This window comes from Macrobrachium rosenbergii, chromosome 28 (genome assembly GCF_040412425.1).
Source record: "Macrobrachium rosenbergii isolate ZJJX-2024 chromosome 28, ASM4041242v1, whole genome shotgun sequence".
NCBI classification, from domain to species: Eukaryota; Metazoa; Arthropoda; class Malacostraca; order Decapoda; family Palaemonidae; genus Macrobrachium; species Macrobrachium rosenbergii.
Window position 1 is genome coordinate 13,697,532 of NC_089768.1, and position 14,596 is coordinate 13,712,127.

Sequence of the window (14,596 nt, forward strand, 5' to 3'; positions counted from 1 at the left end):
TGTGAATCATAGTTTCTCGAGTTTAGTAATTTAAAGAAAGGCAAGGTTTAATCACAGCAGCCGTTCCTTTGCTAAACAGAATTTCAAGAGTAATATATCAACTTGAAAATGTGAAAGGTTGGTAATCATAAATCTGTTATTCATGTTACGGTATTTTTAATTTTTGTTTCCCTGAAGCTGAAAATAGTTCGTTGTTTATTCACGTTTTAGTTTTATGTAAAAGAAAACTATTGAGATGACTATTTGCCTGTCCGTCCGCACTTTTCTGTCCGCCCTCAGATCTTGAAACTACTTGGGCCAAAAGGCTGCAAATTGGTATGTTGATCATCCACCCCCCAATCATCAAACATACCAAATTGCAGCCCTCTAGCCTCAGTGGTTTTTATTTTAATTAAGGTTAAATTTAGCCCTAAACGTGCGTCTGGCACCGTAACAACACAGCCCACCATGGCCGGCTGAGAGTTTCATGGGCAGTGGCTGAGAGTTTCATACAGCATTATATGCCGTACAGAAAACTCGATTGGGCCGAAGAAACTTCGGCGCATTTTTTACTTGTTTCTTTAGGAAAAGGAGAGAGTGAGGAGTACGCGAAGTGATAATGTTCGCACGACACTCTTCTTGCACTTGGATGATCTTGTATTAATGACGCATTAATCTCTTTTCTTCGTTTTGAAAAGATCAGATTAGAGGACTGATGTAACCCAGGAAAAGAATCCCATGTGTGTGTGTAACCTAGGCAGCTTGCTCAAAACCTTTCATCTTCCTCCCCTCTGTCATTATGTCGTATTCCAGACGAACTTTCCTCTTCTTCTCCTTCCTGCCCCTTTCTTCCATAAATATGAACTGGTAAAAAAAAAAGTAACTGTCCAGTAAATTACGGTATGTCGCTTGTCAAGCTTTCCTGTCTGAATATGATGGTATGGCTCTGAACACTTGAATGTACATTATCTGAAGTCAACTTTTCTCAAGTCAACAATAACCGCTGTAGATTTTGGTATTACTGTTGTTTAAACAGTTCGGTTTCTCTAACGTTGAGCTGATTCTTGTTTCATGCAACTCATTCTTATTCAAGGAGGACAGTTGGCATGTTGCAGTACGTATTATATTAGATATTGATTAATTTTTCTTTACTAACCTTCATAGGTTATTTATTACCTATTACTTCCTGTGTTTATTCATTATGCTTTACATGTCAATTATTTATATATCTTTTTTTTTCTGAAATATTAATTCTACCTGTGATTGTTAAACTGCAAAACCTTAGAAATGTTAAATTTCAAAACTGCGATATTAAAAGATATCGAAACTGTAAGGTAATAGGACAGGAATACAAGATTTACGCCAAAGGCCAAGCGCTGGGATCTGTGAGGTCATTCAGCGCTGAAACGAAAATTGAGAGTAAAAGAGGTTTGAAAGGTGTAACAGGAGTAAAACCTCGCAGTTGCACTATGAAATTACTGTTAAGAGAGGGTGGATAGCAAGATGGAAGAAAGATAATATGAATGGATCTGTGTGTTTAGTATCGATTGAAGAGCGCATGATTTAACAATATTCTGTAGCCAGTAATAATAGGCTGTTGGTTTTAGTTCCAGCTTTGGATACGAGCCTTGATCTCTATTTCACTCGAGCTTTCCTATATCTTGGTTTTAGTTTTCTATAAAAGAAAACTATTGAGACGGCTATTTGTCTGCCCGTTCGCACTTTTCCTGTCCGCCCTCAGATCTTAAAATCTACTGAGGCTAGAGGGCTGCAAATTGATATGTTGATCATCCACCCTCCAATCATCAAACATACCAGATTGCAGCCCTCTAGCCTCCGTAGTTTTTATTTTATTCGAGGTTAAAGTTAGCCATGATCGTGCTTCTGGCACCGCTATAGGTGCCAACAGCACAAGCCACCACCGGATAGTGGCTGAAAGTTTCATGGGCCGCAGCTGTGAGTTTCATAGGGCGTGGCAGAGAGTTTCATAAAGCATTATACGCTGAGCAGAAAACTCGGTTGCGCCGAAGAAACTTCGGGGAATTTTTTACTTGTTTCTTCGTGTTGATAATTTACGCTTTGCTTTTTTTTTTGTTTGTTAAGGAGTGACTTAGAATAAGAATTTGGTCTAATTCATCCCGTTGCAAATTTGGTGAGCAATTATCATTCAATGTTAGTTTTCTTTCACTAGTTTAAAAAATATATTTTTTTGATTGGCTATTTTGCCACATTACTCAATTGCAGTATTTATAATTATTTTCGATTATTAATTCATATACTAAAGCATGTCATGCGTTACCCTTTTCTCTCCTATCCCTTGTGTGCATTTTCTTTCAGTCGATAATGTGATGAGTGTACTAATAATGTTACAGGCATTTTTTCAGAAGCACAAGGCGCATTACAAATGAGAATAAGAGCGACATATGGCGAGATGAATGCACGATTAATCTGGACGGAACGGAACTAATAAAAGCCGTTGCATATTCATTGCCGAATAAATGAATTTACAGTTACAACGTCGATGTACGGCAACTATAAATGTAAGGGAATACATAATTAATATATGGCTCGTTGGCGGAGCAGAGCCTCAGAAAGGGATAATTAGTAATTCAGGTTCTAAGATATTTCTGTTTAAATACGACAGTGCCTTTTGCTTTTGAACTAAATTTTGAAGCCTGCAAAATGAATCAGAAAGTCGATTGAGTCAGTCTTGAACTTTGGACATTGTTAATGAGGTAACTGTTGCCTAAGGTTTCCCCTCAGCGTTATTACTTTGTTTCAGTCACTCCCCGGAGTGGCGTCTCAGAGACCTCGGACGTTTTCTCCCTTGAGGGTACTCTGCACGTTACGTCTTCTTATTATATATATATATATATATATATATATATATATATATATATATATATATATATATATATATATATACATACGTACATACAAACATACAGGTATACATATTAATATATATGTATATATACAAATATATATGTATAGATATATGTATATATATAAACACACACACACACACACACACACACACACACATATATATATATATATATATATATATATATATATATATATATATATATATGTATATACATATAAACCTGAGTGTCATGTAGCTTACACTTTTCGTGAAGGCTTATGCACAGATTTTGAAACAGATATATAGTAACAATGATGATGACTCACAATTCATAAATATGCTTTCTTGAATGTAATATACAACAAAAACGTTTTTAATTGGGTTAAATACGACGATCTACAGTCGAAAGGTTCGTTTTCTCCTGAACTTGGTCACTAACGATACGTCTGAAGCAAATTGCCAGCGATACAATTATCACGTAAAAAAAAAAAGGCGATTTTTTTTGTTATTCATAAGTGAACGCATCGCGTTATAAGTTTTCCAGACGGGAAAATTTATGATTTCATGCGTTCTCGATAATTACCTGGCCATATGACCGAACGCCACCTGGCCGCAGAGAGCACGTGCATAGTCAAACGATCCTCAGTCGCTGCCTGACGTATGACGGCGATTCATACGTCGACGCAACTCCTTTAGGATCCTTTTCACTTGAACTGCAGAGATTTTGTTCACAGTTTTACAATGGAAAAGAAGGAAGAAATGCTCTTATCGGAATGCTTTCACCGCTACTTGTCCAGAAGCCTACGCTGATCGCAATTCGAGCAAGCGGTTTCCAGTTGACCCCTATTACTCACCAGCATCTTCTCGATTGGAGGAGGCCAGTTGTCAACAAACCGTCACGGGAGGCGGACCTCGTAGCTCAGGTCCTTCGGCGCGCTGTAACCATACTTTTTTAATCATATGTGATTCTTTCTTAAATGCGTTTGCTTCGTTATCGACAAAGATTGTGTCTGGTATTAAAGTGCAGTCCTTGGGATATGAACTAATTACTGAACAAGGTTCGAGCAACTGAAATTCGTCAAGATGAAACTTTCTTCATGATTTTAACTTCGAAAGATTTGCATTACGAATGCCGCGAGGGAAAATGAATTGAAATCCAAAATGTACAAGGCTATATTGGAGGAATAAGTTCTCTGCATAAATGTCGAGGAAAATGGAAGGCGCCTCCTCAAAGATTTTGACCTGTTTCATCATTTTCGTCTTTTGCATTGGAGGTAGGTCATCTGTATTGGAGGTAGGTCAACGCCAGGTCCTGGGCGTCACAGAGCCTGGGGTCAACACCGTCTTTTCGATGTTCAGGGTCAATTTAAAGAAATCAGGTCTTGTTTTAAAAGGATGCGCAAAATAATATTAACAAATAATTTTCAATGCCATTTTCATATGCAATACCAAGTTTCAAAGACAAAAAAAAAAAACTGAAACTTAATGAAAGCAGTTTTTACACTTTTCACAATTAGATTAAAGTGAAGATACAAAGGTTTCACGGTAAAGTAAATTATAATATACATACACACACACACACACACACACACACACACACACATATATATATATATATATATATATATATATATATATATATATATATATATATATATATATATATATATATATATATATACATTTTATTACATTTTCCCCCAATAAATAGCTACGGTTACTTAAATTAACTAATTCATCATAAAGGTATTAATAAGGCATAATTTCAAGTACATCAAAAAGAAATTTGACAAAGAAAAATAAAAAAGGAAATTATCTACTGTACACCTAGACATTTGAAACAAAGTTATTTATATATTTTCCAGTGTAAAATAATTGTTGTAACCGTTGTTCGCTGGATAATTCATGAAAGTTGACTAATTTCAATGTTACCAATAAAAACTAAATTACTCAGACAAATAAAAAACAAAAAAATGCTGTATAACTCAAATTCATACATCCGCTAAAGATTTAAACATGAAATTTACATATTTTCCAGATGTACATCAAACACATACACACACACACACACACACATATATATATATATATATATATATATGTGTGTGTGCAATGAGCCTTAATCATGAAAATATGGAACATGATGAATATATAAATAAAGGCAAAATCCACGAAAGAAAACAATGGATAACTGCAAATTTTCGATAATCCTTTAAGCAGACTGCTAAGTAAAGGACTATAAGTCGAAATTCTTACAACACTCCACTTAGACAGATTCTCACATCAATATATATATATATATATATATATATATATATATATATATATATATATATATATAATATAACATATATATATAAATGCCATAACATAAATAAGAGAGAGATATGAGAGAGAGAGAGAGAGAGAGTGTGTGTGTTTTCCTTTTGTTTGTTGGTCATGGGAAGGTTCAGGGGGCCTGTAGTGAAAGGGTCCTGTATAAATGTATTCTGAAAATATGGACCTGATTGTCGGAAAAATTGCTGCCTGAAAAGGAAGATTATTCGTAATCCTACTTGAGAGAGAGAGAGAGAGAGAGAGAGAGAGAGAGAGAGAGAGGAGAGAGTTAACAGAAATAGATGCTTAAGCAGACTGCTGCTTAAAGCAAGCTCTGATGGGCGCAATGGTGCGAGGTGGAATGTCTCGAGGAATTCCCGAGGAATGAAGCTGTAATGAGAGAGAGAGGCTCGGCAGTTGTGAGAACGTAATCAAGATACGTGAGTTTGATGCGAAATAAAGGAACAACTCATTTCGAGACTGGATGAAATATATCATATCAACGATGCTGAGGGCAAGTCTTGCTTTGGAGTTTGAAAGGTGCAACTATGTGGTCATTCGGACAGCAAAGAGATGAGAGAAAGAGAGAGAGAGAGAGAGAGAGAGAGAGAGAGAGAGAGAGAGAGAGAGAGAGAGAGTGTGTGTTTTCCTTTTGTTTGTTGGTCATGGGAAGGTTCAGGGGGCCTGTAGTGAAAGGGTCCTGTAGAAATGTATTCTGAAAAGGACCTGATTGTCGGAAAATTGCTGCCTGAAAAGGAAGATTATTCGTAATCCTACTTGAGAGAGAGAGAGAGAGAGAGAGAGAGAGAGAGAGAGAGAGAGAGAGAGAGAGAGAGAGAGAGAGAGAGAGAGAGAGAGAGAGAGAGAGAGAGAGAGAGAGAGAAAGTTTTTTAGCTTCTTTGTTAACAGGGAATAGATGCTTAAGCAAGCTCTGATGGGCGCAATGGTGCGAGGTGGAATGTCTCGAGGAATTCCCGAGGAATGAAGCTGTAATGAGAGAGGAGAGGCTCGGCAGTTGTGAGAACGTAATCAAGATACGTGAGTTTGATGCGAAAGGAAAAGGAACAACTCATTTCGAGACTGGATGAAAAGTATATCAGCTCAACGATGCTGAGGGGGCAAGTCTTGCTTTGGAGTTTGAAAGGTGCAACTATGTGGTCATTCGGACAGCAAGGGTATTGGCTTATGAGAAAGAGAAAGGAGAGGACTGTGTATTCGGGTAAAGAAATGAGGAGTTGACTGAAGAGAAAAGTTTTTGCTATTTTCAATTGCAATTGCGGGATAGGACCGTGTAGAGCTGTAAGACAGATGAGGTTTAGTGAAAATTAAAGGAAAATACAAAGTAAAGAATTTTTTTCGGGTGAATTTGTGTGAGAACATGAGTAAAAAAAAAATACTTGTTCTTCAGGGAAGTCAATGTAGAGAAGATAATGAGAACATGAATATTAAAATAAACAAGTAAAAAATGCGCCGAAGTTTCTTCGGCGCGATCAAGTTTTCTGTACAGGCGCATAATCAAGGCCACCGAAAATAGATCTATCTTTGGGTGGTCTCGGTATAATACTGTTTCAGCCGCGGCCCATGACATTCTCAGCCGGCCGTGGTGGCCTGTGTTGTTGCGTTGCCAAAAGCACGACTATGGCTAACTTTAATCTTAAATAAAATAAAAACTACTGAGGCTAGAGGGCTGAAATTTAGTGTCTGATGATTGGAGGGTGGATGATCAACATGCCAATTTGCAGCCCTCTAGCCTCAGTAGTTTTTAAGATCTGAGGGCAGACAGAAAAAGTGCGGACAGAATAAAGTGCGGACGGACAGACAAAGCCGGCACAATAGTTTTCTTTTCAGAAAATTAAAACTGAAAATGAAAAGATGCCGTTTGAAGAGAAAATAAATGCAACTTTGACCTGACTAAGAGGATCCTTTCAAAGAGTCTTTAATGCAGGGTATTAAAAAGACACGGGATTGGATCACACGAGAATCTACAGTAAGGGGTTAATGAAAATGTGAAGACTTTCGAGGCAGTAACTGTTTAGGATAAAAAGAGTGAAAATGAATTTTGAAAAACGGAAAACAACCAGGAGCTAGTAGGAATGCCAGCTGGATAGTTTATGCGTTGCCAGTTTAATCAATGATCGACCAGACCGTGTAAGGTAAGTCTTGCTGATGGAAAGGCTCCAGGGTAATATATACGGTAAAAATTTCTGGTAATCATAAACGACTTTAAATTAATCTCATCTTCCATCAATTTCCTATAACAAAAGGTCTAATGTGAAACAACTTTCTGAGTTTAGTAAAAGCTGATGGATTTGGAGCATACGTACATACAAAACATACAACTATACATATTAATATATATATATATACATATATATATATATATATATATATATATATATATATATGTATACATATTATATATGTATATATATAAATAAATATATGTATATATATGGATATATGTATATAAATATATATAATATATATATATATATATATATATATATATATATATATATAATAAATAATAAATGCGTTGACCCTTTAATAAAGGTTGCACTAGCAGTGAGCCTCCGTTTTCTAAACAGAAAACCTACAGTGACAACAAGGTTATTAGCCCAACGACCCTGACCTTTCGAGATGGTCTCGGGGTTATATGCTCTCAAGCGTGATAATTATCCTTGGCTGCAGTATCATATGATATTCTGTTGATAACAAGGTTTACTACCTATCATAAATCAGATGTGCCTTTGCAAGGAAATAATTTGAAAAAGATGAAAATCTTATATTGTGTATAGGGATATATATATATATATATATATATATATATATATATATATAATATATATATATATATATATATATATATATATATATATATATATGTATATATATATATAAATTTATGTATGTACATATACAGTATATTTAATTAAATATTCATATAAATGAACAGATATACAGTATATATATATATATATAATGTATATATACATATATATTTATTTATATGTATATTTAATTTATATATATATTTATATATATAATAAATATATATATATATATACATATATATATATATATATATATATATATATATATATATATATATATATATATATATATATATATATATATATATATATATATCTATCTATATACCCCGGCAACCACACCCTATATACTGTATGTATGTGTCCGTGTGTATTTCCCTATAAGAATTTTTTCTTAGCGGTGAGGTTGCAAAGGTGTTACGTTCTGCTTAACAGTAAATCTTTTGGGAAGAGTTTGCTAAGAACTGTGCCCTTCATACTCTGGGTGCTACATAGTACAGTCGACCTGCCAATGAACGCATAAAATACGGATAACATCACAAGATTCGATCACGGTTTAAGGCGACAACGTCAGACTTGCTGGAGTCACCTGTGACCATTTACCCAAATGGGCACAGGTGACTGCAAGAAAGAATTTTCCGTCACCGTTAAGAAAATAACTGTGAACCACAAGGTAAAAAGAAACTGCGACATACACACACAGACACATACGCACACACCAAAATATACGTATATATATATACACACACATATATATATATATATATATATATATATATATATATATATATATATATATATATATATATATATATATATACATATACATATATATATGTATAAGCGAATCCCATAGGAAAATGACAGGGATTCGCTTATACACTGAAGTCACGTGCATCTACTGTGATTTTTTTAAGCATATTGCTAGGTAACCAATTGGTTCTTAGCCGCGTGAAATAAGTCTAATCCTTCGGGCCAGCCCTAGGAGAGCTGTTAATTAGCTCAGTGGTCTGGTTAAACTAAGGTATGCTTAACTAATATATATATATATATATATATATATATATATATATATATATATATATATATATATATATATATATATAGATAGAGAGAGAGAGAGAGAGAGAGAGAGAGAGAGAGAGAGAGAGAGAGAGAGAGAGGAGGGAGGACTGATCCTCTCCCGATTAACAGCCCAGACTCTTCCCATCCACCACAACTTAAACCTCGCTAACCCGATAACAAGGACGTGTATGTCAGGGTCAGATAAACACACAGAAGCCGCCTGAAATTAAATATGAAGGAATGATCGACTCATCAAGAGCTATTTATTACCGGAGGAGATTTTTGTTGTCCGCGATTCGTCGCTTCACAGAGATGGATATATGTAATGTAAGCGTTATCGTCTATTTCTGCTCTCGACTGTGGAATTATCGACGGGGAACTCTTGCATCATGGAAGCGTCCTTGTAAATAGTTTTCCAACGCTCGGTGCTTTTATGCACCCTGATGGTAATATATTAATATTCGCTGGAATTGTCACTTTGGTGGAATAAGCTTTGCCCCGGTAGAAAAGGAGAATATTGGAATGAAAGTATCATGTTACTGATATTGTGAAGATTTTACAGAATTCATCTCGAAGAGCTATAAACAATTCATTACACCTCGTTGGTATGAATCAAGGTATAAGACAGTCTAGAAACGTTTGCACACAGTATATATCAATACACACACACACATATACACACAGAGGGCGAGATATACAGTATATATATATATATATATATATATATATACATACTGTATATATATGTATATTCCTATATCTTTCTATCTATATGTACAATGTAGATATAGGCATATATATATATATATATATATACATCTATCTATCAACCTATCTGTCTATCTATCTATATTTATGTACGTATAAAACTCGTCTTTCTTGTACTTGAAAAAGAGAATTACACGACAAGTGATCAGAAACTGTTTGCTGTAGCCATCACTAGTATTTATATGCCTGCAGACAGCAATCGTCATTCACAGAGCATTTGACTTTGTATTATTGATGTTGCAGTGGACAAGTGCACATAATGTCAGTACAGTTCATTTGATTTGCACGCTTACGTGCCCGAGCAAGTAGTAGCAAATGAAATAGTCCTAAGGTTCCATTTTCAACGTTCAATAATTGTATTACTTCCGTCACTATCGCCTACATTGTTTCGGTAAAAAAAAAAATGCTAGTGCTACTTTGGCGTGTTATTAACGCGTCATCTACTCCGAGGTGCCAGTACTAAACACCGTGAGGTAATTGTAAAGTAGACGGCCGCACGAAGATACCTATCGTTTATTAATATAAAAAATTTGTCGACCACACAATATAGAAACGGGTGTATATAATACTTTGATCCCCGAGGGGCTATACTAAACAGGTCGTCCCAAGGAGCTTCCGCCATGTTTAGTACTAGCACCTCGGAGTAGGTGACGCGTAGATAACAAGCCAAAGTAGCACCTGGTTGATTTTAGTAACTTTCTACCAGTGATATATCTGCTAATGGGAGTTTGGAAAAAAAACTACTCTGGCAATTCGGGTTTTCTCTCACTTTATCCTTGCTGCAGGGCGCTAAGATCATCTGGAAATGGATATACTTTATAGAGATTGTTGTTTTTTACGAAAGGTGGAATTACAGCAAGGGCTTAAACACTGTACATCTCATTTTGCTTCTTTTCATCCGACCAGTCTGATTAAGTTTTAATACCGTAGCAATTTCAAGCTCATCTTATCTTTTATAATTAAGATCTCATCCTCAACATTATTCTTATTACATTATTGCACTGTCTTATTTTCATCATCCCTGCTATTTCGCATTAAGTTCACATTCATGTATCAATTCGGGTATGCAATTACACCTTTAATGTCTTTTGTTATCTTCCCTTTGAGTCCTCGATAAACAAATATAAAAGACAAAATTTTAAAACGCTTTTATTAAGATGCACTAAAAAGTAAAAAATAAATTTTTTGAGACACGTCAGGATTTTCTTACAATTAATCATGTCTGCAAAAGTAAAAGCGTGGGCGCCAAACATGGAAGGGAGTGCTACAAAAAAAAATATCTTTTTTTTATTTCTTGTCGCATTTCCTTCCATGTTTGGCGCCCACGCTTTTATTTTTGTAGACATGATTAATTGTAAGAAAATCCTGGTGTGTCTCAAAAAAATATATTTTTCACTTTTTAGTGCATTTTAATAAAAGCGTGTTTTAAATTTTTTAAAAATATATTTTTATTTTATACTTTCTAGTTTTGACAGGAACTGTAACCGATTTATGAGTGTAGCTAACGAAACTGATATCCTGTCGAGCCAACGAAGGTATAAAATTCCGTAGAGTTGTTAACTTATTCTACCGAATCAAAAAAGTTGTGAAAAATCTGAAAAGTGTCATACAAATCCTGAGATATTGGGATAGGTCACTGTAGGGTCATTAGAGGTCAGTGCTGACCTACTGACCATTTAAGGTTGTATTGTCACCGGGATTGAGTAACCATGTAAAATTTCAAGTCCATCGGACGAAGCGAACAGGTCGAAAGTTGAGTTACATGTTTTGACCCAAACAAACAGACAGACAGACAAACAGACGCAGAAGTCAAGTTAAATAAAGGCATGTAAAAAGAACGTATAGGAGTAAAGAAAAGGAAAATAAATTGTTTCTAAACGTGCCACTGACTGTGGTGTTCATATCTGAGAGACGAAAGTTATGCGAACATGAGGAGCTTTCATATGGTCGAATCCTGCTTTCTGATGTGGGTAAATTCCTCCCTTTTTTGGTGTCGTGGTTTATTACTGCTGTGTCCTAGGCTCATCTTCATGCGCCTCATGCCTACGAAAAACCACTTGAATGCTACTTTTTATAACTGGCGAAAAACCGCTTGAATGCTGCGTTTTATAGCTGGAGAAAAACCGCTTGAAAACGCTGCTTTTTATAGCTGGCGAAAAACCGCTTGAAAACGCTGCCTTTTATACCTGGTGAAAACCTCTTGAACGCAGCCTTTTACATCTGGCGAAAAACGACTGAACGCTGTCTTTTATACCTAGCGAAAAGCCGCTTGAACGCTGCCTATTATGCCTGGTGAAAACCTCTTGAGCGCAGCCTTTTACATCCGGTGAGAAACAGCTTGAACGATGCCTTTTATACCTGGTGAAAACCTCTTGAACGCAGCCTTTTACATCTGGTAAAAAAAAAAAGATTGAACGCTGACTTTCATTCATGGCGAAAAACCGCTTGAACGCTGCCTTTTACATCTGGTAAAAAAAAAAAAAAACCGCTTGAACGCTGCCTTTTACATCTGGTGAAAAACGATTGAACGCTGCCTGCTATACCTGGCGAAAAACCGCTTGAACACTGCCTTTTATACCTGGCCAAAAACCGCTTGAACGCTTCCTCTTATACACGGCATGAACGCCAAAAAAGAAATGACTGAGAAAGAAATTGGCCTAAACATGAGGTTTTGTTCGAAGAAAGTTATTTTATCAGGTGAAGAGACACGTCGTCTCCAGAACCTAAAATTATTATGCATTTATTAAAAAACCATATACTGTAACAGTCTCACATAAAAAAATGGAGAACGAGCATAATGAAAGATTAGTCCTGAGAGTGTGTTAATTCCTATCGTAATTTTTAGTTAGGTGTATAATGGTGAGTATAGTTCATGATATGAATTTCTGATATGTATTTCCTGCAATTCATCAAGAGAATTCAATTAGTTACGAAAGAAAGTATATAAGGGAATCAATATCAGGGATAAGTCCATGACAGTAAGAGACTGGCATTTATATCTCCTTTTACTTTGAAGTCAGCTATCGGACATTAGATAGAGTTAAAATTCATCTAAGGTTGCATTCCGGTTTCGAGACGGTTCTACAGTAATGTAAATGTGTAACAAAGTTGAATAAAAAAAGTCCCTTCCCTGTCAAAAATATTAAGTAAATAAATTAATATATATGTGTATATATACACACACACACACACACACACACACACACACACACACACACACACACACACATATATATATATATATATATATATATATATATATATATATATATATATATATATATATATATATATATATATAAATAAAAACAGATGCCTTTCATCCCAAATTTGCTTTGCCTCATCTTGGTATCTAAATGCACGACAATTTAATTGGCAATATTTTCGTCTTTACACTCAACCTCTACAGTCTCTCTCAAAATATTATTGGGGCCTGTCTCGTGATTCACAGTGAAAGTCCACTTCATCAAACTGAATCAAACTGAAAGACATGTTTTTAAAACTGCTTACTAGAACGCAATCAAATCTGTCTGTATGGCCGTCTTACTGAAACAGGCCGTCTATCTTCGAAAGTTCTTACGAATATTGTATTGCTGAATTATGTTGAAGTAACCGCCGTAGGGGGTTAGTGCCGTCAGTGCACCTCACGGGGTGCACTGCAGGCATTACTAAAGGTTCTTTGCAGCGTCCCTTCCTTCGGCCCCTAGCTGCAACCCCTTTCATTCCCATTACTGTACCTCCATTCATATTATTTTTCTTCCATCTTGCTATCCACCCTCTCCTAACAGTAACTGCAAAGAGCAACTGCGAGGTTTTCCTCCTGGTACACCTTTCAAACCTACCTATTCTCAATTTCCTTTCCAGTGCTGAATGACCTCATATGTCCCAGCGCTTGGCCTTTGGCCTAAACTCTATTCTATTCCATTCCATTCCATATGTTTAAGTAACCAGTAATTTCAATCGAGTAAGAAAAAAAATAACAGTTTATGACTTATGACTTCGGGCTGATCCATTTTGCTTTTAACAAAGTCATCCATTGAAATATTGTGATCATTCTTACATTTCAATCACGCACGAAAAGCTTTATGGCTAACGATGAATCCCTCCTCTCTATATTTCACTTTTACTAAATCACGTTAATGTTCATTTTACAGTTTATATTACGCACCCTTCATTATGGAAGTTAAGAATTATTTATCAATTATGATAACAGTAGCCTACACGCGTATTTTTACCAAACGCTTAAATTGAATGGCAATTATGAACACTAACCCCATGGTGTATAGTATGTTGTTCTAGTTTCATGAGTAATCCCTGTTTGTCAATAATTTATTTAATCATAATACAGTATAGTATAATCAACACTGATAAGTGATTATCAGGCTGTCATTAATTATTCATTACTCATAACAGGTCATTACCATCAAAGGTTCATTAATCATGATCACATCCTTATTAGTGGTACACAACTCATAATAACATTATTCATTATAATCATTATAATTACTCGCCCGAAAGCTTATATAACATAATTGTCACTAGTTTTAGTTTTCTGTTAAAGAAAACTATTGTGCCGGCTTTGTCTGTCCTCCGCACTTTATTCTGTCCGCCCTCAGATCTTAAAAACTACTGAGGCTAGAGGGCTGCAAATTGGTAATGTTAATCATCCACCCTCCAATCATCAAACATTGCAAATTGCAGCCCTCTAACCTCTGAAGTTTTTATTTTATTCAAGGTTAAAGTTAGCCATAATCGTGCTTCTGGC

General features: G+C 35.5%; 1 protein-coding gene across 1 annotated transcript in view; it reads left to right on the forward strand.

Moving 5' to 3' along the window:
* Positions 1 to 3,717: 3,717 nt before the first annotated feature.
* The window catches only part of LOC136854049 (uncharacterized), a 95,087-nt gene continuing 84,208 nt past the window's right edge, over positions 3,718 to 14,596 (forward strand). The window contains exon 1 of the mRNA XM_067130115.1: positions 3,718 to 4,122. Within this exon, the coding sequence (XP_066986216.1) occupies positions 4,050 to 4,122 (73 nt within the window). The 5' untranslated portion in view covers positions 3,718 to 4,049. The remainder of the gene's footprint in view (positions 4,123 to 14,596) is intronic.